The following is a 25704-nucleotide window of genomic DNA, read 5'->3' as shown; positions in this document are numbered from 1 at the left end:
GCACTTGGGGATACATTCAAAGTTTTTGCAATTTTCCGGACTGACTGACCTTCAGTTCTAAAAGTAATGATGGACTGTCATTTCTCTTTTCTTAGCTGATTGGTTCTTGCCATAATATGGATTCTAACAGTTGTCAAATACGGCTGTCAACTGTGTACCAATCTGACTTCTACACAACACAACTGATGGTCCCAACCCCATTAAGAAGGCAAGAAATTCCAAAAATAAACCTAGACAAGGCACACCTGTGAAGTGAAAACCATTTCAGGTAACTACCTCATGAAGCTCATCCAGAGAATGCCAAGAGTGTTCAATGCAGCAATCAAAGCAAAGGGTGGCTACTTTGAAAAATCTATCACTTTTCATTCATAGTTTTGATGCCTTCAGTGAGAATCGCCAATGTAAATAGTCATGGAAATAAAGAAAAATCATTCAGTTAGAAGGTGTGTCCAAAGTTTTGACTGGTAGTGTAACTCAACAATCCTTCCCTTTCAAACAGTTCAAAAATACCATCAATCACTGTCAGCTTTTACTGCATAAACCTGGTGGATTTAACTAAAATAAAAACCTAGGATCAAAGGTTTTAGTACATTTTTGCTCTTGGTTTTTTTTTTGTTTTATATATTTTTAATTACTAGCAGTATTTCCTCAAGCATATTCTTTAACTATCTATTTCTACAACATAATGTCAACCATCTGTATGCTATTTTTATCTGATATTTTTAAAGCCTTTAAAATTACCAGCAGTTACAACATTATTAGTTGCAGTTTATCTAATCCTCTAATCCTTTATTGCCTCTGAGCGAACCTCCTCCGTCCTTATGTTTCACTTTCAGTCTTTATTCCTCTAACTGCTGCTGGCTGTGATTCATCACCCAGCCGAGTGTTGTAGCCTGATAACCTCCAAGTTTCCTGAGGAGGTGATATGAGGTGACAGTCTGATTCAGCCTCATCTGGCCAATCATGTGTTTTTATCAGCGGCTGTTACTTTCACATGATGGACGGCGCAATAGAAATTATGCAAAAAACTTCTGCTGAGGACCAGATAAGACACGGTGGAAGATCGATGGGATTCGCAACAATATGCTCCGTCTCCTCCACCTTTCACGTCCGCTACTCATCCGATAATGTCGGTTTACAAAAGCTCTGACCTCAGTTTACTATGCCGAAGGTAGTGGTGTGTTATGCAAGGATCTGCTCTTGGAGCCGAATGGTCTTTGTTGTCGAAATGGGGCCATAGATAACATGGATGACATAATGAGTGTCACCTTGTCGTCTGGTGAAATGAAAATGTAAAAAGGAACAAGGTACTAAGGGATGATGCTTCATTGAGAACTGGAGCAGCTTTTACAGGAAATGTGGTGTCATTTCTATAATTTTTATATTATTTCTACTTAGTTTAGCAGCTCAGATAGCTTTATTTCAAAGAGAAAACAAGGTTAAGTGGAAAATTATTAACTCTACTTCGCATCAAAGTTTATCTGACCCATTGTATTTATGCACAGATATCCTACCTGTAAATATTTCAGATTTATGTACTTTTACGTTAACCTTCAAACAAATTCATTAGTAAATTGTAAGCAGCCTATTCGTTATTTGTTCTGTTTTTCCAGGATTCCACATTTCAACAGCTTTTGTGCTAAATATGAGTTTTTGCAACTAATGAACCCAGATTTTCTCTCCATTTATGACTTTCAGCACCCCATATGTCATGTATACCATTTCTTTTTTACCTTCTGAACAGAAACAGGTATTTTTGTGAAGATTTGTGACGTTTTAGCAGCATTTTAAGGTGTTTATATCATTTTGGACGAGTTTTGTGTCATTTTAGCCACTACCGAAGTTGTTTTGGGCAGATTTTAATTGATTTTGGACAAATTTTAAGTCATTTTGGACTTGTTTTTGTCATTTTGGACACGTTTTAAGTTGTTTTATACAGAATTTATATCATTTTGGACAGGTTTTTGTGTCATTCTGGCCACTACTCAAATTGTCTGGGCAGATTTTAATTCATTTTGGACAGTTTCTAGATAATTTTGGACACGTTTTATGTCACTTTGTGTAATTTTGGTCACATTGTAAGTTGTTTTATGCAGATTTCAGGTCATTTTAGAGAGGTTTTGTATCATATCGACCACTACTTAAGTTGTTTTTTACCTCCTGAACAGAAACAGGTATTTTCGTGATCTAGTGGAAGTCCTTTGTTTGCCTCAAGCAGAACCAGTATTTAAATGCAATATTTCGTCTCATGACACTCATTTTTGTTTTCCCTTTATGTAAACTTTGGCTAAACATTGGTTTCACCTCTGTGCAAATATTTTATTTCACTTCCTGGCAGGCAGAAAAGACCTCCAGGTTCATGAGAATACTATAACATCCAAACAACTTGGCAGTAAAAACATTTATTCTTGAAGGCTTATGGAGAAAAATATGACTCAGTCTTTTAAACGTAAGATAGTAATTATAAGTTGTACTTAGACGTCGGTCAGGAGTGAAGTAATGTATTATTTAGTATTAGACTTACTTAGGGCATGTTTAAATGTAATTTAGGTTGTGTCTTAGCTACAAGCACATTTTTAGAAACATGAAAATGAAATCACATAGATGTGTATTAGTCTTACAGTTAGTCCGTTACAGGTGTTTCCACCTTGCTAATGAATTACTTAAAAATGGATGTACAGCAGGTCCTCGGTTTACGACGTCCTCGACCTACGGCGTTCCATGGTTACATTGCCATCTCCCATAAATTTATTAAGAATGTCTTGTTCTATCATTCCAACTTATGCCGTTTGCGACGTTAAAACAAATTTCGTGCTTGAACTAGCTGGTGAGCGGAGCGGACAAATACATCGTCACGTGGTGCTATACGAGGAAGACGGCTTTGTTTACATTCACCACTTGTATGGCAGATACATCACAGTATGCAAGTTCCGACTTACGGCAAAAATCGAGTTACGTCACACCGTAGAAACGGAATTCTGACATAAGTCAAGGACCCCCTGTATGGATAACTGTTAAGACTACAGAACAGGTTATGGTGCAAAAAGCCGACTGTGGTAGAGAGAAGGGAAGACGTAGTATAGTTTAAAAACAACTGTCTTGAGACATCCCCAGTGCTAGTTGTTAACCTGAAAAGAGCCACAAATAGTTCAGTAACAAACAAGAAGAGTGAGCAAGAAAGATAAAAACGTGAGTGTCAGATTGCTGGTTTTTGACAGGTATAGACGTCAGAACAGCGTTTATGTGTGAAGGACGTTTCCAAAACTACCCAACAACAGTTCAAATGGACCATAGATCCAGTTGCCTTGAGGTGTTGAGAAGTCTTAATGGAAGACAGAGAGAAAAGCAGGGTTTCGATCAGGTATACGCAATAAAAATGGCATAAATAGTTGAGTAATGAACGCAAACAGACAACTACGAAGAAAAAAACAATGGTTGAATGTCAGATTACAGATAGGAGATAGAAACTCCTGCTATCCGACGTCAGAAAAGCTGGATGAACGAGGGTTTTCTACACAATGCAACCATCTTACACTCCATCTAGACACCATAAATCCAGATTATAGTCTCTCAGAACATCCACCTTTCACACCTTCATTCAAGTTCATTGTCAAAGAACAAAGAAAGTTAAAGAAGGTGAAACATCTTCAAGAACCAAAGTCCAGTTGAAGCTCTCAGGGTTACTAAGACCTGGATGACAGAATCTACACTGACGTAACTTCTCTTAGAACCAGTTCTTAAGACGTCCTATCCAACCACACTTAAAATTAAACGTGTCTAAAGTAGTTATGAGCAGCTTCACTGGATGGTAGAGCGGTAAAGCTGAGAGAGCCAGTATAATAATAACTGTATTTATGTAGCAGTGCAGGTTTTGTGTCATTTTAGCCACATTTAAAGTTGTTCTATGCAGATTTTAATTCATTTTGGACAGGTTTTAAGTATTTTGGACATGTTTTGTGTGATTTTGGCCACATTTTAAGTTGCTGTATTCAGATTTTAGGTTGTTTTGGACAGATTTTGCATCATTCTGGCCACTAAAGTTGTTTTGGGGAGATTTTAATTTATTTTGGACAGATTCCAAGTAATTTGGGACAAGTTTTACATAATTTAAGTAGTATTTTAAGATGTTTTGTATTTAAAATTTTGATTGTTTTGTGTCAATTTTGCCACCACCTGAGTTGTTTTGGGTTAATTTTTAACTCATTTTGGACAGGTTTTAAGTATTTAAGAAATGTTTTGTGTTATTTTAGCCACATTTAAGTTGTTTCATGCAGATTTCAGATAATTTTGGGCAGATTTTGTATCATTCTGACAACTACTTAAGTTGTTTTGGGTAGATTTTAATTCATTTTGGACATGCTCTCAGTAATTAAAGAACTGTTTTGTGTAATTTTAGACAGGTTTTGTGTCATTTTAGCCACTGCCTGAGTTGTTTTGAGTAGATATGAATTCATTTTGGACAGGTTCTAAATAATTTGGACATGTTTTGTGCCATTCTGGACAGGTTTTTTGTCATTTCAGGCACATTTTAAGTTGTTTTATACAGATTTCAGGTCATTTTGGAGGACTAACTAATAGCTGTACTTATGTAGCGCCTTTTGACAACAGAGTTTAGAAAGTGCTTTACAGACGAGCTCAGATAAACAATACTACAACAGAAAGTCAGTGAGGCCGAACAGAGAGAAACACCAGAGATAAACAGAATTTCAGAGTAAATAAATCCAAACTAAAAATATCCATTGATACAAATAAAATAGCAAAAGCACCTAAAAATGCCACAGCACATGAAAGGATAGAGAATATATGGATATGCAGGATAAGATCCAAAGATGCAGAATGAATAGAATATTATTGTCAGTATTGATGGGAAGTTTCTTTAAAAATGATCTCGGTAGGTACTTGATATATCATTCTAAAACTTCATATACTACTTTAAATATAGTTAAAAAAGAAATTAGTTTAAATGTGTGATGGTGCTGGACTATTTCATAGAAACCACACAGGATTTTTGACATCTGTGTGCCTCAGCGCTGTTTGGGGGTTTGACTGAAGGTACCTGAGCAGCAGACGTCTCACTGTGAGCTAATTGATCAGAAGCCGGCTGCATCCTGCTGATAAACGCAGATATCTGAGACGCCGAGCGGTTTGTCCAATCAGTCGGCAACACAAACAAACACACAGCTGAGGAATAAAGTGCAGCTCAACGAGCAGAGAAGAAGCTGCACTTCAGCCTTTAACATCCACGACGTCCACTTTGGTTGAGTCAACACAGACGACATACTGCAGAGTAATGGCTTGTTTGCACAGTAGAAAAGTCATTAGGTGAGATGCATTATGAAGTTAGATAACCAGTTCAAACAGCCTCAACTGTGTTTACTTCAGTTCAGTTTAGCAGAGCTGGGAGGAGCAGCAATGTGTTTTACATAAGCAAAACCTGCAGGAGTTACTGTAAAAACAAGCCGACATACAATATTTGCTTAAGGAAAAGTACTTTGAATACGAAAAAAGATACTGAATTTACATAAATAAGTGGGTTATTCATGTTGCTTTATGATGCAAGTGGCGTTTTATTGTTGCACAAACAGGAAACTTTCTTATGCAGCTTTCAACAGCATCTTGTGGATTTAGTTTTTAAGTCAACATGTGATTCTGCTGTGTAAACATGTTCTTTTATACCTCTGGGGGCATCTTTTGTTTCTTTAATAGACTGCAAGCATTGGATTAATGACAGAAAATGGAAAGTACTGAAGGTTTGTATTTTCTTGTTCTGTAAAATGTTTGATATAAAACAATCAGAGAAAAATAAGTCACCGTGTGGTTGAAAAATGACATTTTTATTGATTTTATAGACCGAAAAGGCTCGGAAACCGCATATTTCATCTTTAGTTCATCTATAGCAGGGGTGTCAAACATGTGGTCTGTGGGCCAGAAGCGGCCCTCCAGAGGGTCCAATCCGGCGTAAGTTCCAGAGAAGACATTAACTGTAAATTATAAATTTGTAAAATTATAATTTAAAATAATTTCTAGATCATGACAAGTTTTGATTAGAAAGTAAAATACTAGATTGCTCTTTGTTCTTTTGTCATTCTGTGTCTCAGTTTCCTAATATTGTGTCTTGTTTTTTGTCTGACTTCTGTCTTTAGTCTATTTTTTGTTTTTTTGTTTCTCGCTAATTTTTGTCATTTGTCCATTTTTTTGTCGCTTCCTAACTTTTTGTGTAGTTTTTTGTCTCTTTTTGTTTTATTTTGTGTCATTTGTCTAATTTTTGTCATTTTGTGTCTCATTTTTGAAATATTTTGTCTTGTTTTTGTTGTTTTGTTTTTTATTTTGTTTGACTTTTTTTTATTTTGATCATAAAGTAAAACACTAAATCAATTAGTTCCAGATAGCTGTGATTAAATGTTGTGTTCCTTTGTAGAAACTCTGTGATCTGGAAGTTGTAATGTGTAAATGATAAACTGAGGCTGAATGTTGTAGTAGGTTATTATACTCTTATTTCATTGGTCCCGTAAAAATGTGCTGGAAATTGGTCAAGGGTCGATTTAAAAAAAAAAAAAAAAAATATATATATATATATATATATATATATATATATATATATATATCTCGAAAAGTGTTTGATATCACTCTACAATTTCACAGATACTATTTTTAAAATATTGATCGATATTTATCTATATTACTTCTTGAGATATTGTCATTCAAACAGCTTCAAATTTCAATGTGCAAAAAAAAGACCTGCAGAAAAAAAATCTCAGTGTGTTATTTATTAATATTTTTTATCCTGATTTTATGCTACAAAAACTTTAGACAAATCAGAGATGGCTGAGCAGAAACTGTTCTAAAAACATGATGAACCAAATATGTTTTCATTTGTATAAAATCACCTGAAAATAAGGGTGGTGTGAAAAAATCTTGCTGAAAGTGGGTCAACCAGCAATTTTACTTTTTAAATCTCAAAAACATTTAATATATTGAAGGTAAAATTAGACAAAAATCTTCATAAACACCCATATGTTATGCTGCAAAATGTATATTCACAAATAAATAAATAAATCAAAAATTGTTCTCAAAAGGAAAAATGTGTTTTTAATTTGAATAAAATCACATTAAAAATAGATTGTATGAAAAAAAACTGTTAAAAATGGGTTTTGAAAAAAAAAATCTCCAAAAGTATTTCATACATGAATCTAAAATTTCAGATACTATTTTACAAATTCATAGCTTGTTTTTTTTAAGTCTCAAGCAGAATAACTCAATTATTAAAACTATATTCCATTTTTTTCATCAATAGATGCCTCTCAAATCTAAAACTGGACCTTAAAAATGAATAAATAGAATCTACAGTTGAGTTGATTGAGGTTTAAAAAACTAAACAAAAACATGGAGCACAGAGACGCCAGAGCGTTTGGTTAGCAGGTAGTCTGAAAATAATAACAGTGTGACCACGTGTTATTTTCCAGAGCCACATTTAGCTGTTTGTTTATCACAGTTCTGATAGACCGACCAGAGCGCCAACCCTTCAGAAGAACACCCACCTCCACCCTCCAAACCTTCCAAACCTTCCACACCTTCTAGCTTCACCTCAACTCCACCCACCTGCAGCCCAGAAACATTCACATCTATAACCGCTTTACACTGAAGCTGTGATTCCAGCCGGTTGTTCAGTAACAGCTTGAAGTCCTCCAGGTTTGGGTTCACTGACTGAGGTGGAACGTCGGAGGTCACCGATTGGTCAGAAACACTGGGAGCGTTCAAAGCCCTTCATTTACTGAGGCGGACCTTCAGGTGACCTCAGCTGCAGAGTGAGAAATGATTTACCAGCTGAACAGAGGAAACGCACGGCGGGTTCACTCTAAACCTTCAGGTTTAATCATCACATGGATGGAACAAAGTTAGAGAATGTCTGTGAAGCTGCAGGAAGAGTTTAGAAGCTGCAGCGTTAAGAAAACAAAATGTGACAGCAGGTTGAGTTTAGCCCCATTTACACAGGACAGATATTACCTGTGGACCTCCAGTAAATTAGAATAATTGTAGAAATAGACTGCAATATGCAAAGTAAATGTTATTTCTATTTATTGTTTATGTCCACTACCGTTCCACAGTTTGGGGTCCACTTAGAAATTCCCTTATTTTTGAAAGAAAAGCATTTCTTTTTCAATGAAGACAACATTAAATGAATCTTAAATCCAGTCTAGACATTGCTAATGTGGTAAATGACTATTCTAGCTGGAAACAGCTGATTTTTAATGGAATATCTCCATAGGGGTACAGAGGAACATTTCCAGCAACCATCACTCCTGTGTTCTAATGCTACATTGTGTTAGCTAATGATGTTGAAAGGCTCATTGATGATTAGAAAACCCTTGTGCAGTTATGTTAGCACGTGGATAAACATGGGAGTTTTCATGGAAAACATGAAATTATCTGGGTGACCCCAAACTTTAGAACGGTAGTGTAGGTCAACTGTAACTCATTCAGAGCAACTTTAATTAATGCAGAGCAACTCTGACAAATGCAGAGCAACTTCAATTCATTTTTGAGGAACTTTAACTAATATTAAGCAACTTAGAGCAACTTTAACTAATACAGAGCAACTTTAACTAATACAGAGCAACTTTAATTCATACCCCATGACCCCAAACATTTGAACGGTAGTGTCCATCGTCATTTATTTTGGATATTTTTTTTTTTTTGTACTCCAATTTCTAAATGTATGCACCATGTTTGCTGCTGTAACACTTTAAATCTTAATTTAATTGTAATTAATAAAGACTTCTCTTAAAAATTCCAGCACAAAACACTTATTTTGTGGCTATTTTATTTGTAATAGAATTAGCATTTCTGTGATTTCTCTCTTTTTTTGCAAGATTCTTTGTTTTCATGATGATTTCTTGTGTCGCATTTCTACTTGGCAACTAAAAAAACTAATTTGGAGCATTTAGGGGGTAAATTCACAAGGTTCATGTCACTGCACAGCATGAAAATCCATTTACAGAAAGCTTAAATACATTTTTGCTGGTTTTCTATTATTAATGCACCAGCTATCATTATATCCATGGATAACATCAGTAAATCCAAGTAAAAGCATAGATTTTGCTCATTCAGTGTGGATACGCCGCATTATCAGGTGTGGGGTAATTTTTAAATCACATGAGGTAATAATAACTTTATTTTTTATGGCACCTTTCAAAAACAAAGCTAAAAAGTGCTTTATATTAAAACACAAATGTGAAATTAGATGACTAAAACAGACTCAACACAGATAAATAAGCTTACAGACATGCAACACGAGCTAGTGAAGTCAAAACAACGTTCTTATGAAGCACATTTAAAACAACAGGAGCTGCATCAGTGTGTCGTCCAGTGAAAAAAGCATCACAACACTAAATACTGCAGTTAAGATCCTGTTTATGTTGGTGAGTGGTTTGCAACTTAGAAATTTAAGTCTTAAGGTACGAAAACTTTGCCTTTACTAGCAAAAACAGTTTAGCAAAATGTGTTTCTGGAAACATCTGCGGAGAGAAAAAAGCTGCTGAATCTGTCTTTGTTTTCAGATCAACAAGTTAGTTTGAAAGTTATCGGAAGCATCATGAGGCTTCAGATCACACGATGCTCCGAATTTGCATAAAGCAGCCGAGAACTGAACTTTATGCAAATTAGGAGCAGGAAACGCAGCATCCTGTCTCTAGAAATGCAACACGATGCTACCGGAAAACACTGCAGGCTGTGAAACATAGATAATGAAAGTGAAACGCTGAAATGACAACATCAGCTGGTTCTACGCTGTGGTTGTTTTACGTCTCTGTGGTGTAATTTCGTGTCTCTTTGTGGTCGTTTTCTATCTCTTTATAGTTGTTTGTGTGCCTTTGTTTTCTGTCAGTGATCATTTTGGATGGTTGTGTTGTGTTTCTTTGTGGTTGTCTTGTGTTTCTTTGTGGTTGTCTTGTGTCTGTTTGTGGATGTTTAGTCTATTTATTGTTTATGTTTTATTGTGTATTTTGCTTTTTGTTCTATTCTTTTTATCTAGTTCTGTTATCTTTATCTTAGTTTTACTATTTTTATCTTTTGATCATGTTTTTGCTCTTCTGTACAGCACCTTGGTCAACTCTGGTTGTTTTAAATAAATTTGACTTGACTTGTTTTATGTAATAAAGCTGTTTGTGATAAGAAAATGACAAAAAATAGAAAATACTACCTAGAAAAACCTTTATTGTACTCATTCATAGCAGGAAAATCATTTAAAATTGTTATCCTGACTATGTAACTTGAAACAAATGAAGCTAATCTGACTATTATAAGATATTTCACACTAAAACCTGTCATGATCGTGGTGAATGAATTAAATCCACACAGTCCTGATCTTTTAGATTTATATGTTTTAATTAGGGCTGAGACTGAATGTGTCAATTTCGATTAATTAATTACAAAAAACATAACGTGTTAAAAAAAAATAACACATTTAGTCGCACCTTTCGCAGTTCCCTAATCAACACTGATGCACACTCCAGCTCAGTAGGTGGCGGTAATGAACCTAAAGTCTGTTTTCCAGCTATGAAGAAGATACACAGGAGTGATGTCAGGAAAGTTTGGTGAACAGAGAAGGAAGATGAGACCGTATTGAGCTTGTTGGGTGGAAAGTTTTCTTTTAAAAATCTTCCTGATGGCAGCTTGGATGAAAGTGTGGTTGTGTGCAAATTGTGCAACATAGAGTTGCCTGGTCACCTCAATGTAAAACTGCTGTTGCTGTTAGCACCAGAGCTAACGTTAGCTACGACAGTCCTGGCACCGGCTAACAGTGTAGCCGTCCCATAATAGACCACTTTTCAAGACATTGAAAGTACTTGAATTTATAAAAAATCTTAAAATGTTGAATCTAACCGCTATAATTGGACTTTGAGTTTGCAGTAATCTGTGAATGTAGTAGACAGATGAAAAATGAGGATAAATAGAAATGGAACAAACATTTTTGTTATTTAAATTCACGTATATGTCTGTTCATCGATTCAGTTGTCAACCAACATTTATTTGAATTGGAAAACTTTACTTATTGTGTCAAATGTTGATATTTGACTTTTTAGAAATGTGATTAACTAATTACGGAGCCACTAATTAATTAGATTAATTTCGTTAATCGCGTTCTAACACTAGTTTTATATGAATCATGTTACGCAGCACAAACTTCACTAGACTGAAACATGTATTTGCAAACACTTTGCCTCTAGGGGGCTGCACAGTAGCTCGGTGGTTAGCTCTGTCGCCTTGCAGCTGGAACTTCGTGTCCCGGCCTTCCTGGGATCTTTCTGCATGGAGTTTGCATGTTCTCCCTGTGCATGGGTGGGTGTTCTCCAGGTTCTCCAGGTTCCTCCCACAGTCCAAAAACACACTGAGGTTAACTGGTGACTCTAAACTGCCTGTAGGTGTGATTGTTTGTCTCTATGTGTAGCCCTGTGATAGACTGTTACCTGTCCAGGTGTCTCCTGCCTTCACCCTCAGTCAGCTGGGACAGACTCCAGCCCTCTGTGACCCTAATGAGGACTAAGTGGCGTATAGATGATGGATGGGTTTGTTCCTAGTATCTGGAGCAGCTAGCTGCTCGTTTGGGTCTAATTAGACGCTTCCTCTGAAGAGTCTCACTTGTTTGTCTTGTTAGCGACTCGTCCTCTGAGGAGACGAAGCCTCCGTTGTCTCATTGAGGTCATTAGAACCAACAGCTGGTGAGAAAAAGTAAACTGTGTCAGACTCTTGGTTTAATTTAGTTTGTGGCACAATATCAGGGCTGGACTGGGGCTAAATTTAGATTAAATAGATTTATTTGTTCTCGCCAGACAGTGTAGATAGTAGGTCACTCACTGGTTCTCTTCTTCACCACTGACCTCCATTGTCCTCCAGAACAGGAGCTCATCTGTGGCCTTTTACTGATTACTGCACCTGTGAAGATGGGTTGGAGTCAATTAGTAATAAAGTTTGGCATCATTAGAGCACATTACATCTTTAATTTGAATGTTGTACCTAATACAGAGAATTTAAGTGTAAAAGCTGAATTTGTGTTTGTAGACCTGGTTTAGCTTCAGTAATAGTGAAAAACTGTATATTTGTTTTTGTTGTCATTATCTTTGTGGTCATTTTTTGTCTCTCCATAGTTGTTATTGTGCCTCATTGGTAATTTTTTTGTCCGTTTGTGTCATTTTGTTGAATCTTTTGTCTCTTTATAGCCATTTTCTGTCTTTTTGTGACCAATTTGTGGCTGTTTTACATATTTTTATGGTCATTTTGTGTCTGTGGTCATTTTTTGTCATTTTTTGGTCATTTTATGTCTCTTTATAGTCATTTTCTGTCTTTTTTGTCGCCATTTCATGTCTCTTTGTTGTCATTGTATGTCCTTTGTGAGCATTTTGTATCTATGTGGTCATTTTGTTTCTCTTTGCATTTATTTTGTGTCCATTTGTGGTAATTTTTTGCCTCTTTGAGGTTGTTTTGTGTCATTTTATTGTAATTTTTTGTGTCTTTCTAGCTATTTGTGTGTCTTTACGGTTGTGTCATATCCTTTTTTCTTTATTTTCACTCATTTTGTGGGTGTTCAGTGTTTTTTTTAACGGCAGTTTTGTCTCTCTGTATTTTTGTGGCCATTTTGTGTCTCTTTGTTTTTATTTTGTGTCTATTTGTGGTCATTTTTTGTCTCGTAGTCATTACATGTTTCTTTGAGGTAATTTTGTGTCTCTATGGTCTTTCTTTTTTTTTTTTTTAAATCTTTTTGTGGTTGTTTTGTGTCACTCTGTTGTAATTTTTTGTTTCCTTATAGCCATTTTGCATATTGCATTTTGTGTCTATTTTTGGAAATTTTGCTTATCATTATGGCCATTTTTTCCTCTTTGTGGTCATTTTTGTCTCTGTGGTCATTTTGTGTCTATTTATTTTGTGTTCACTTCGGTCATTTTAAATGTCTTTGTAGTTGTTTTGTGTCTCTTAGTAGTCATATTGGGGTTTTTTGTGGTTGTTTTGTGCCACTTTATTGTAATTTCTTGTTTCTTTATAGCCATTTTGTGTCCTCTTGTGGACATTTTGCACATTTTTGTGGTCATTTTGTGTCTATTTTTGGTTATGTTGCTATTCATTGCGGTCATTTTGTGTCTATATGGTTGTTTTGTGCCTCTTTGTGGTCATTTTATATCTCTTCATGGTCATTTTGTGTCTTTGTGGCTGTTTTGTGTCTCTTTGCAATCATTCTGTATCTACTTGTGGTCATGTTATGCCTCTATTGTCATCTAGTGTGTTATTTTGTGTGTTTAAATAGTTGTTTTGTGTCGCTTATGGTCATTTTATGTCTCTTTATGGTCATTTTGTATCTTCTTGTGGCCATTTTGTGTCTCTGTTTTCATTTTGTGTCTCTGTGTTCATTTTCTATCTATGTAATCATTTTTAGCCTCTTTGTAGTTCTGTGCCTCTCTGCTCATCTTGTGCCTCTATGGTTATTGTGTATATTTTTGCAGTGGTTTGTGTCAATTTGCAGTCACTTTGTGTCTCATTGTGGTCATTTTGAGTAGATTTGTGATTATTTTGTGTCTCTGTAATTGTTTGGTGTCTTCTGGGGTCATTTTGTGTCTTTGTTTAGTCAGCTTGGTTCTCTTTGGTTTATTTTGTGTCTGTGTTTATTTTGTTTCTCTTGTAGTCGCTTGCTGTTACTTTGAGGTCATTTTGCATCTTTGTGGTCATTTTTCTTCACAACAAAATTACCTCATAAGCAGGAAGGACACAGCTGTTATTAATGAGGATGCATGTAGAATATGCGAAGCAGCTCAGTGGATCATATTTTATTATTTACACCTGCCACTGCTGAAAGAAACATAAATTATTCTTCACTGAGGGTCTCCACGGATTTCTCAGCACAAATAAACTTAAGTCAGCTCTTTGTTTCCTCAGTAAACTGAGTCCGGTCTCCTGCTGCAGCCTCACACAGACACACAAACATGTTTCTGCCGTTTGTGACGAGTCACCATCTGAGTTGTGTCACTGACTTGTCATTTTGTGGCCGCTGAGCGAACACTGTGGTCTTTGTGCGCTCAGGACAAAGCTGGCGCTGTGAGGCAGCCGGAGGACCTTGACCAAGGACACCTGAGCACCAAAACACCTCCCCGCTAGCTTTTCATCGGCGCTGAGCTCATCCTCAGACGGACTGAGATGCTGCTATCGCACTGGCCGCTGTTTATTTTGGGATGTTGGTTGGAGGTGCAGCACGAAGTGAAACCTCGGTGCAACTTTCCCCGTAGTGAAGCTGTTTGTCCAGACTGTTGACACAGCTGCAGCCAGAAAACACTTCTTCATTCAGGCTGAATCAGAGCCACGTTAGAGAGGCCAGATAACACAAACGCTACACAACGCCGCAGCAGCACAAAACTGTGTTACATAAACGCTACACAACAAACCTGGAGCGGGAAAAACGTGTTTAGTCTTAAGGTGGAGGTCAGAAAGTACACAAATAGCTACGAGTTCTCAAATTCTTATCTGCGTCTGGATTACAGGCCTGAGAGTCTTTCCCACATACAGGAGAGCAGGGAGGTCATTGTGGTCATTTTGTGGGTCTTTATAGTTGTTTTGTATATTTTTGTGGTCATTTTCTGTTCCTCTGTGTCATTTGATAGAATTTTTAAGTCATTTTGTCTCTGTGGTTGTTTTCTATCTCTCTCTAGTTATTTTCTGTCTCTTTTCGGTTATTTTCTGTCTTTGTAGTTGTTTTGTCTCTTTGTGGTTGTTTTGTGTCTCTGTGGTTGTTTTATATCTTTGTGGTTGTTTTATTGGTCTGTGTGGCTGTTTTGTGTCTACTTTTCAGTTATTTTCTGTCTCTATGGTTATTTTGTGTCTCTTTGTGGCACTTTCATGAGTCTTTCTGGTTGTTTTGTGTCTCTGTGGTTGTTTTGTGTCTCATTGTGTTTGTTTTATGTCTCCGTTGTTGTTTTTTGGGTTCTTGCGTTTGTTTTGTGTCTCTGTTGTTGTTTTATGTGTCTTTGTGGTCATTTTATGGGTCTTTGTGGTCATTTTGTATGTCTTTTATGTTATCTTCTGTCTCCTTGTGGTTGTTTTGTGTCTTTGTGGTTGTTTTGTGTCTTTGTGGTTGTTTTCTGACTCTGTGGTTGTTTTATGGATATTTGTGTTTGTTTTGTGTCTCTGTTATTGTTTTATGGGCCTTTGTGATCATTTTGTATCTCTTTTCAGTTATTTTCTGTCTCTTTGTGGTTATTTTCTGTCTCTTTGTGGTTATTTTCTGTCTCTTTGTGGTTATTTTCTGTCTCTTTGTGGTTGTTTTAGGAGTATTTCTGGTTGTTTTGTGTCTCTTTGTGGTCATGTATCTTTCTATGGCCATTTTATGATTGTGGCCTATTTGTGCGTCTGTGGTTGTTTAGTGTTACTTTACGGGCATGTTGTATCACTTCATTGTCATTTTGTGTCTCTTTATGGTCACTTTGTGGTCATTTTGAGACTTTGCTTTCATTTTGTACATCTTTATAGTTGCTTCATGTCACTTTTGGGTTGTGGTCATTTTGTGTCTCTATGGTCATTTTGCATTGGTTTGTAATATTTTATGGCAGTTTGCTGGTATTTTGGGTCTCCGTGGTCGTTTTTGTGACTTTTACTGATGCATTTTTTAAATTTTGGGCTTGTAAAATCTTTCTAGAGGGATGTCACAGTACTGTTAAACATTCAACATGTTGATAGAAATGCTGCCAGGCCGTCGTAGCCTTCAGCAGGATTATCGACGATGAAGTTAATCCTGCAGAAATCCTGCAGAAACAAGCAAAGCTGTGTGTGTTTCTATACTAAAAAAATACAGAAATCCCTCTCATCGTGCTGTTAATGTCTGAAAACATCAACATATCCAGCTGTTCAGAGAACCCTCCTACTCATCTGCAGAGAGAAGCCGTTACAGCTCCTCTGGGGGTTCTGTTAAAGCCTGGGAGTCCTCAGAATGAACTGTGGGTCATGTGAAAGTTTTCAGAAATATCTAAGTAAATCAAAAATAGTCTGTGTGCCCTGAGCCTCTTTTCCTTAAGTATTCGTCATGTGCCCGACTTAATCCATGTTTCCCTCCATCTGCAGCCCGGGGGCCTCTGAGAAAACGCCTGCCGAAGCCAAAGCAGGGCTTCAGAGGGAAAAGGTGTTGAGAGAAACCTAATCTGTGAGCGGGATGGTGGGAGGAGGAGGTGGTGAGGAAAGGCTGGTGGCGGTCCGAAGGAAAAGGACCTCCTCGCCGCTCACATACCTGACATACCTCACAGATTCTCACAAGCTGATACCAAACAGATCGCCTTAACAGAGAGCCCCGTAAACAAAGAAGGCAACTCATTCTGAGTTTGGTCCAAAAAGCAGCCTGTACTTAAATATAGGTGTTACTGTTTGTAGACGACAATCAGCTGGTAAAAATAAAGTGCATTTATTAGTGGTGATTTAGGCCTCATTGTCATCTTTTTGTGCATTTAATTGCATTTAATTAGCCGTTGTGTCTTTCTTTGTCATGATTTTGAGTCTTTGTGGTCATTTTTTGTCTCTGTTGTCATTTTTTGTCTATTTGCGGTCATTTTGTGTGTTTTTGTGGTCCTTTGTTGTCAATTTGTGTATTATTATTGTCATTTTGTGTGTGTTTTTTGTTGATTTGTGTCTCTTTGTGGTCAACTTTGTCTCTTAGTAGTCAGTTTGTGTTTATGGTCATTTTGTGTCTTGTTGTATCTCTTAATGGTCAGTTTTTGTTTCTTTGTTGTCATGTTGTGTCTTGTGTTTCTTTGTAGGCCTTCAATTAGCATTCCAGATGTTCTTTGCAATAATCAATATAATTATGTAAGCAGATCAGATACATAATGTGAAAGTCTTCTGCTTATCTACACGATGATATCAGTCTATTAATAGAACCAAATCATCTTTTAGCTTTGGGCTGAAACATGAGCCTCACCTCTGTGTAACACACCTGTGTGGGATGAGCTCTTATGAAAAGCATGAATCACTGTGATAAGACTGAATGATGGAGCCTTTTAAACACAGCGTCTGTGTGTGCAGCTACTCTTTAAAGTCTAATGGTTACTGTGCAGTGACTGTTTGCTCTTCTTTCAGCCTTTAAAGCAACGTTTTCTTTCAGTGTGTCAATAAAGCCGTGGGTTTCTGTGGAGCGTGACTGCAGCTCAGGGAGCGCCTCTCCTCGGTATAAAGTCACTTTGCCACCGAGGACCTCTGGGAGATAACACGCCCCACCACACACCTGGTATCTGAGGCCAGGCCCTGCAGCTGCTGTGTTTCCACGCCACGTTGCCATGGACGTGGACTGCAAACACTGAGGTCCACGGGGAGTCACACTACAAACACACACCTCCTCAGGTACTAACGAACAGGTCAAACACTGAGGAAAGCGGCAGCCATCCGAAGAGGGTTCACACATGAGCATAAAGGAGCCGTTTCACCAACTAAACCTGCTTTACTGTGGCTTTAAAGCTCTTTCTTTTAAATCTGGGTCAGTGAAAGTACCTACAGGAGAAACATTTTGGTGCCTCTATAGCAGCTTCTTCTTACATTATGTAACTTAAATATGACTCCAGCTGCAGTACAACAGTGTCAGTTTTCTGTATCAGAAGTGGGACGGCGCAAGTTTCAAGTTCTGAGTGTGAAATCACAACAACACCACCAAAAACAGTCATTATGCACCCAACATCACATTTAACCCTCCTGTTGTCTTCATTTACAAGCACCAAAAAATACTGTTTCCTTTTCTGAAAAAAATCCAAAAATGCAGCAATAAAATTCCCCAAATTTCTGAAAATTTGCAAAACCTTCAGGAAGAAAATTCCAATAATTCCTTAAAAGTTTCCTTTAAAAGTTTTATTTTTAAAAAATCCCCCAAATTTGGCAAGAAAAGTCTAGTAAATATTTTCAAAAAATGAGTAAAAATCTTCCAAAAAGATCCTAAAAATATCTAAAGTGATTACATATATATCAGTAAAACATAAAAATCAACCAAAATCCATTGAAATTCGCTGGATTTTGGTTGATTTTTTGTGAATGTTTTTAAGAAACATTTTTAACATTTCTTTTTTTCCCACCAAAAAATGTTTAAATTTTTCCCGAACATGTTGAAATTGTGGACATCCGAAGTTTCACTGTGAAAATATATACATTTTTTTTTCACATTTTCAAACTTTAAAACGGGTCAATTTTGACCCGCAGGACGACACGAAGGTTAATGTCATTGAAGTTCTAAGTATTCAGCATGTGTGAGCCAAATGTTTTGCATGTTGGCGATTATTTACATTAAAATAATTACTGAAATAATCCAATGTGTCCTCTGCTGGTAAATGACAACTTGCTGCCCACTCGCTCATGAGATTTTAAATGTCAATTTTGTCATAGTCTTTGTGATTATTTCATGTTTTTTTGTGGTCGTTTTATGCCTCTTTGTGGTTATGTTGTGTTTCCTTGTGGTCATGTCGTGTCTGTTGCAAGTCTTTGACAAAATTTTAGTCTGTAATCATTTTGAGTTTATGGTAATTTTTTTGTCTGTGGTCATTTTGTATAGCTCTGTGATCATGTGTCGATTTGATCTCTCTTTGGTGGTTTTGTGTCTCTTTGTGGTCATTTTGTGTCTCTTGGTGGTCATTTTGTGTCTCTTGGTGGTCATTTTGTGTCTCTTGGTGGTCATTTTGTGTCCTTTGGTGGTCATTTTGTGTCTCTTGGTGGTCATTTTGTGCCTCTTGGTGGTCATTTTGTGTCTCTTGGTGGTCATTTTGTGTCTCTTGGTGGTCATTTTGTGCCTCTTGGTGGTCATTTTGTGCCTCTTTGTGGTCACTTTGTGCCTCTTGGTGGTCGTCTTGTGTCTCTTGGTGGTCATCTTGTGTCTCTTTGTCGTTTATTTTGAATGCTTGACTTCATTTTAAGTAGTTGTTGTCATTTACATTGGATTTTAATCTCCTACACGGCAGCATCAGCACAAAAGACGGCAAATCACAAGCGACATTAAATGGAAAATCTCCTCCCTGCATTTTAAATGTTAATCCAGAGGAAGAAAGGGGAAGATAACTGTGAGGATAAAGCCCACAATTCATCTAAAGGAAATTGCCAACACAGAGCAGACAGATAGGCTCTCATCAGAGTGCTGATCTGCACGGCTGAATAGAAATTGTTTGCTCGGCCTCGACAACTGATGACCTGGTCCTGACTAGGCACATGCTGCCTGTTCGGCTAATTCAGTGCAATTAGCTGGGCCTGTTAAGTGGTGCATGGAAATAATAGAAAATAAACACATTACAGCGATTGCTTCTGATTAATAACAAAAATATGCATCAAATAATGCAGCATATTATTGTTTACCTTAATTTATCTTAAGTTTCAAAGTAAAGTAAACTCTGTGAGTGATTAATCATATTATAAGATATTATTAGAATGTTAGTACTGTTTTGTTGATGCATAGGTAAAACTTCATATTGTATTTACTGTTTTTACTTATTTTTAGTTACATAAATGCATTTTAAATGTAGCCTTGTTCTCTTATTGAAGATAAATAATATGCATAACAATATTATACATCAAAATGTATTGCAGTTTTCAAAAGGACACGCATATTTTGATCCTTTAATGCAGAGATTTTAAAATTTGATATTAAAATTCTGTTTCTTTTGCATCTTTGTGTAAGAAATAGATGTAAAATACTGACATTTGCTGGCCAGAGGTGGGAAATGCAGCTCGTCTTTATAGCCCGCCCACAAACTATTCTACGCTGTCCATTGGCCCAAAGTTTGCACGGCTGCCATTTGATTGGTTGGGAAATTTTTTCTCGGCCAATCAACGTGTTTGTTTGGACAAACGTCAAACCGGAAAATATGAAGTGACGCAACTTGCTAGCAAGGCAGCTAAAACGGTGGCTGTTGTAACTTGTAAGGCAGCAGCTTTATTTCAGCTTTATTTTTTAAGAAAATGAACCACACGGACACATAGCGAAGCGTCCGTTCGCTCCCACGATGCTGTGTTTGTGTGTAAATGCCGTGAGGTCGTCGGTGTCTTTACAGAAGGTTGGTGGCTAAGCTAACGGTCCAGAGCTACTTAGCTTGACCTCACCTTTGATTATAACCCGCTATGAATAATTACAACAAATACCCTCAATTATTACTATTAGGCTAATAGCCAATGGTGTTTGTGGTGTTTTAATTACGAGAGTAACGCTACTCAAGAACATTTTTAACGACCCATATACTTGAATTGTACGTTTATTAAAGACAAAATTACTAAAACCGACAGTCAGCAAATTCAGAATTACATTAAATAGCAAATAAGTGTGAAAAATAAGGGAAATTATTGGTCATTTCTAAGTCAACACTCACAAAGTAAAGTTGAGAAGTTATCATGGTTTGTTTAGGAAATTTCTTAAAAACAATCTGTCCACTATTTTCTTTATTAATCGATCAATTGTTTGGTCAGAAAATGGTGAAAAATATTGATCAGTGTTTTCTGTTAATTTATGCACAACCCAATCTTCAGTTTCCTGACACTGAGGAGGAAAGAAACTAGAAAATAGTCAGATTTAAGAACCCTCAGAGAATTTGGACTTGTTTTTTTTCAGATATATTGCACAAACTGATCAAAAAAACTATTAAAGTAGTTGGTAACTAATCAATTAACTGTTGCAGCGCTGCCTAAATGTAAACATTAAACCTATAAATCTAAATTTAAACTTATTACTAGAACATAGAGGAAGCTGATGATGTTCAGACTGTGTTTAATTGTAATTTTTAAGATTTAGTTGCCAACATCTCAGTTGCAATAATTATTTTAATTTACTCCACACAGGATAGTTTTAATGTCAACTGACCTGTACAGACACTACCAGTCAGAAGTTTGGACAAACCTTCTCATTCAATGCTTTTTATTTATTTATATTAATTTCTACATTGTAGATTAATAGTGAAGATTAACACTTTTTTGTTTACTACATAATTTTATATGTATTCTTTTGTAGTTTTGATGTCTTCCGTATTAATGTACAATGTAGAAAATAATAAAATAATAACCATTGATTGAGAAGGTGTGTCCAAACTTTTGACTGCTAGTGTGAAAAGTTTGGCACTATACCAAAAACTATACCCAGAAATACAAAAACAAGACACAAACTGACAAATGAGACTCAAAGCGACAAAAACGAGACACAAAATGGCAAAAACGAGACACAAAATGACAAAAACAAGACAAAACAACAAAAACAAGACACAAAACGGCAAAAATGAGATACAAAGCAACAAAAACAAGGCACAAAATGAGACAGATTGACAAACATGTCACAAACGACACTTTCAGGTGGACCGGTGGTTTTACCTTCCACCTCTCACTTCCTGTTGCTACGATATATATATAAAAAAACACACATATAAGTGATACACAGTTCAATACACTAAGTGTGCCTAAGCATTGTGTTTTTCTGTTGTGTTCCAGCTGTGCGTCCTCTCCCTGTTACACTCTGGACTCCATCGGTTCTGTCGTTGTCCTCAGCAGTTATCGAGGATTCGCCTTCACAGCGGAAACATTCGCTGCCTGTCGTCTGGACCAGATTCACCTCCTCCTCGCCCGACACTGAGCGACTCCTCTGACTGCACTGACACACAGCAGAGTTCATCTGATTGGTCCCCTGATCAGGGTCCTCCTCCTGCTCCCACCCACTGCTGCATGAGCGGCTGCCACAACTGCGTCTGGATCGAACACGCCGAGCAGCTGCTGGCGTATTATCACGACGGAGGAGACCGAGCGCTCGCCGCCATCGAGGAGAACGTCCTGGACGAGAACCTTAAAACCTATCTAAAGATGGAGATCAGGCTCTTAAAGAAGACGTGACGCATCACTGCCTCGACCTGCTGACAGGAATCACTGACTATGAGCGTTCTTATGTTAGAAACCAGAAGCACTTTAGAACAAACTCCATTCATCAGGTCCAGATTTTAACTCCTTCCTCTTTTGAGTCACACAGCTTCAGAAAACTCAAACTGCCAACTAGCAGCTTATTACTGCAGCTCTCAGTTCCAGTAATACTGCATCTCATTACACTGTTCAACCACAATATTAAAACCAGAAGTGAATAACATTGATCATCTTGGTACTAGGTGATGTTCTGCTGGAAAACCTTGGATTCTGACGTCCATGTCGATGAGACTTAGACACCCAAGTAACCGTTGTCCCAGAACAAGCACACTCTAAATGCACCCCACCACATCCCATAACAATCAGGAACATGACAGTCACCCAAGATGCCAATTTGACCTCCAAACTTCCTAGACATCTTTCTGATCAAACATCAACAGGAAGCAGAGGAAGAACTTTGATTCCCAGAGGCTCCACTGCACAACCCAGAGCACCCAAAGGATCCAACGTCCTGGTTCCAGACCCCATAGGACACCTGAGAGGTCCTGTGGTTCAGACCCAGTGGTTCAGACCAAAACAATTCAGGTGGTCATGATGTTGTGCCTGATCGGTGAGAGTAATTGCTAAAGTTCATGATGTTCCTACAAAGTTAAGCAAATAATCTCTCCCGTGATTATTATTGGTAGGAACGAGGCCAAAAACTACACAACTGGGTTGTTTAGAAGTGGAATTGATCTCCACGTTTTACATTTTAGAAACTACTGAATTGTCACATTAATCTGTTTTAGTCTGCAAGTGGTGAATAGACAAAAAAAAGAAAATCTGCATCAATCATTCATTTCTCTGTTCGTCATGCAGCACGTTTGCACAAGTTTGAACTGAAGTATTATTCGTACATTTTAATGTGTGATCATTTTCTTCAGTGTATTTAAGAGTATATTTAAATTATGTGTTTGAAATTATTTTTTTCTTGAATAAATGTTATTTCTATTGAATTAAAACAACTTCATTTTTCTGTTTTTTGTGTAGAGAGAACCAGTGCACGAGTAAATCAGCCAAATGCACATAAACAAAAAGGTTACAGAATCTGGTGCAAATGGTTTTTTTGGTGAAAGTAATTTTGATAAAATATCCAAATTTTAGGCTTAGATTTAGTTAATTTACCTCACAGAGTTGCACCTCACAGATAGGTAGTTTAAGGAATGTCAAATTAAGAATCTGTTTTTACAGGTTCTGGGTCTGATTTTTTGTCATTTTACTAATTTTATAAAAATAATTCACCTTTTAAATCTGCTGGTTTTTTGGGGTTGAGTGTGTTTATCTGTCTGACAATATAAAAATGAGCAGGTTTAGCTCGACCTCAGTCAAGTAAAATGATTAAATTCTGCATGCATGTTTGTTATTAATAATACTATGACTAATAGTATAGCAAATAGAGCAGCTACTTCAATGCTTTAATCAAACTTTTCAGAAAATACACACATATTTAAAGATTTAGAATGTAGGACTTTTATTTTAAAGTGTTGTATTAGTGGTTTTATTTAAATAAAATATCTGAGTACCACTGCTCTGTCTAAAGCAGGAGTGTCAAACTTATTTTAGTCCAGGGGCCACATTGAGCCCAGTTTTATCTCAAGTGACCAGTAAAATCACAGCATAATAACCTATAAATAATGACAACTTCTAATTTTTTTCTTTGTTTTAGCGCAAGGAAGTACAAGTCTGAAAATGTTCACATTTAGTTAACTACCTTTTTACAAAACATTATGAATAACCTGACATTTTTAAAGAAAAATAAGTTCAATTTCAGCAATATTATGCCTCAGGTCATCATTTACATTCATCATTACAACTTACAGATCACAGTGCATCTACAAAAGGCAACAAACATTTAGTCACATATCTGGAACTGAATAATATACAGGGTGTCCCTAAAGTTTGGACACGTAGACAAAAATACATGTTTTCAAGAACATTTTACTCAATATATTCATTTTTTATATAACGAATGCAATATATATTTGATAATTAATCAAATAAATATTTAATATTATGGCCATATTTAATCTGTGGAGGCAAAAAAAAAAAAATTCTAGTTAATGAGATTTCTTATGTGTCCAGACTTTACGGACACCCTGTAATATTTTACTTTATGATCAAAACAACTTGTCATGGTCTAGAAATTATTTTAAATTTATAGTTTTACAAATTTACAATTTGCAGTTAATGTCTTCTCTGTAATTTTTAGACTTTACAAAGTCGTCCTACGGGCCGGATTGGACCCTCTGGCGGGCCGCTTTTGGCCCGTGGGCCCATGTTTGACACCCCTGATCGGAAGTGATTACAGATTCAATGATAGCAGGAACAAACAGTATTAAGAACCGTCACTAGGTGGCACCACATACATATCAAACTGTCTTCTCTTAACCAGTTCATTTGACCATTATTCTGATTTATTCAACAAACCCGACCAGCTCCAGCTGTGTTTTCATGTTATAATAAACATATTCATATAGAAACATGTAATAAAACCAAATCTGTCTTGATTCCAGTCACTTGTGAACAGCTTATATTTATAAAACCTTTGATGTTCTCCTGACGTACACCTGATTAAATGAACTGAAGGAGTCTTCTTCAGTAATAACCTGATGGATGGTGTCAGAAGAAGCTCATTCATGACGTCTCTGAACAGTTTCTGAGGCTGACCCTGATCTCTGCTGAGTCAGCACTCGTCTGGGAACAGTGATTACAGCAGACCTGCAGCTCCGTCCGGCGGCCACTCGGTTATGATTTGATCTGGGTTATGCAGCGGATTACAAGTGAGACGTTTCACTGATCATATCCACAACTGTGAACCTGATGACTGACGTGATGGAAAAGACAGGACAGATTACTGTCGGTGCCAAGGCTGCAAGGTGTCACTTTGCATCATGGCAGCAGCTGATAGAGTCCCAACATGAAGCTGTGTTAAAGCACATCCTGACTTTAATTTAACATTACGTTTATTTTCCCTTTTCTTTCCTCAGTCACATTAGAGTTGCCTGCTTTTGGTGTTGGTGCCATCCAAAGTTTTAATGGCAGAGTTATAATTAGAGAGAATCAACAAGTCTCAGTATTTTAGGGTTTCAACCAATGATTATTTTTACTTGGTTTTAGACTGACTTGGGACTTGGTCTAAACAGGATTTAGACTGGCTCTTTACAGATTTTACATTGGCTTTGCATTTGTTTTTAGACTGGCTTGGACTGGCCTTGTACTTGGTTTTGGATGGTTTCTTTACTTGGTTACATGCAACTTTTTTCACTTGGTTCTGGACTGAATGTGGATGGCTTCACTTGGTTTTGGACTGGTTTTAAGCTGTTTCAAGCTGTCCTGTCCTTCATTTTGGATGGATTTTAGACTCTAGATTTTAGATAGTTTATTTACTTGGTTATACACCTTCCCTTTTTTTTAAACATGGTTTTTGACCAGTTTTGGACTGTTTTTTACTTGGTATTGGACTGTTCAGGGTGGTTTGACACTAGATTTTGGAATAGGTTTTCAACTTAACTTTGGACTCAGTTTTAGACTTATTTAAGACTTGGTTTTGGACAGGATTAAAACAGTTTTAGAGTGGGTGTTATGGACTATATTAGAATGATTTTACACACGATTTTAGGTTGGATTTTGGACTTGGATTTAGAGTTGTTGTAGACTTAGTCTTAGATTTTAAAGTGTTTTAGATTGGGTTTAGACTGGCTTGGGACTTGGTCTATACAGGATATAGATTAGTTCTTTACTGGGTTTTGGACTGATTTTGTATTTAGTTTTGCACACATTTTACATTGGCTT

The 25704-nt window shown here is 36.8% G+C and overlaps 1 protein-coding gene and 1 long non-coding RNA gene across 2 annotated transcripts; both read left to right on the top strand.

Annotated features, from left to right (window-relative positions):
* Positions 1–5071: 5071 nt before the first annotated feature.
* Positions 5072–16765, top strand: LOC129347383 (uncharacterized). The gene is made up of 3 exons (XR_008599460.1): positions 5072–5322; positions 5707–5750; positions 16093–16765. It is a non-coding gene; the product is annotated as an uncharacterized LOC129347383 (long non-coding RNA).
* A 3090-nt stretch (positions 16766–19855) lies between these two features.
* oxld1 (oxidoreductase-like domain containing 1) lies at positions 19856–23439 on the top strand. Its single transcript, XM_023284742.3, has 2 exons — positions 19856–20039; positions 21454–23439. Exons 1-2 carry the CDS (start codon positions 19989–19991, stop codon positions 21847–21849), a joined length of 447 nt encoding a protein of 148 aa, XP_023140510.2. The 5' UTR covers positions 19856–19988; the 3' UTR covers positions 21850–23439.
* Positions 23440–25704: the final 2265 nt, after the last annotated feature.

The sequence above is a fragment of the Amphiprion ocellaris genome, chromosome 18 (genome assembly GCF_022539595.1).
Source record: "Amphiprion ocellaris isolate individual 3 ecotype Okinawa chromosome 18, ASM2253959v1, whole genome shotgun sequence".
NCBI lineage: Eukaryota > Metazoa > Chordata > Actinopteri > Pomacentridae > Amphiprion > Amphiprion ocellaris.
The sequence above is the reverse complement of the archived record's forward strand: the minus strand, read 5'-3'. Positions and strand labels throughout refer to the sequence as shown.

Coding starts and splice junctions, on each gene's coding strand:
- oxld1 (XM_023284742.3), top strand. CDS start 19,989: ATGCTGTGTTTGTGTGTAAATGCCGTGAGGTCGTCGGTGTCTTTACAG. Junction 20,040..21,453: donor CGTCGGTGTCTTTACAGAAG/GTTGGTGGCTAA, acceptor GTTGTGTTCCAG/CTGTGCGTCCTCTCCCTGTT.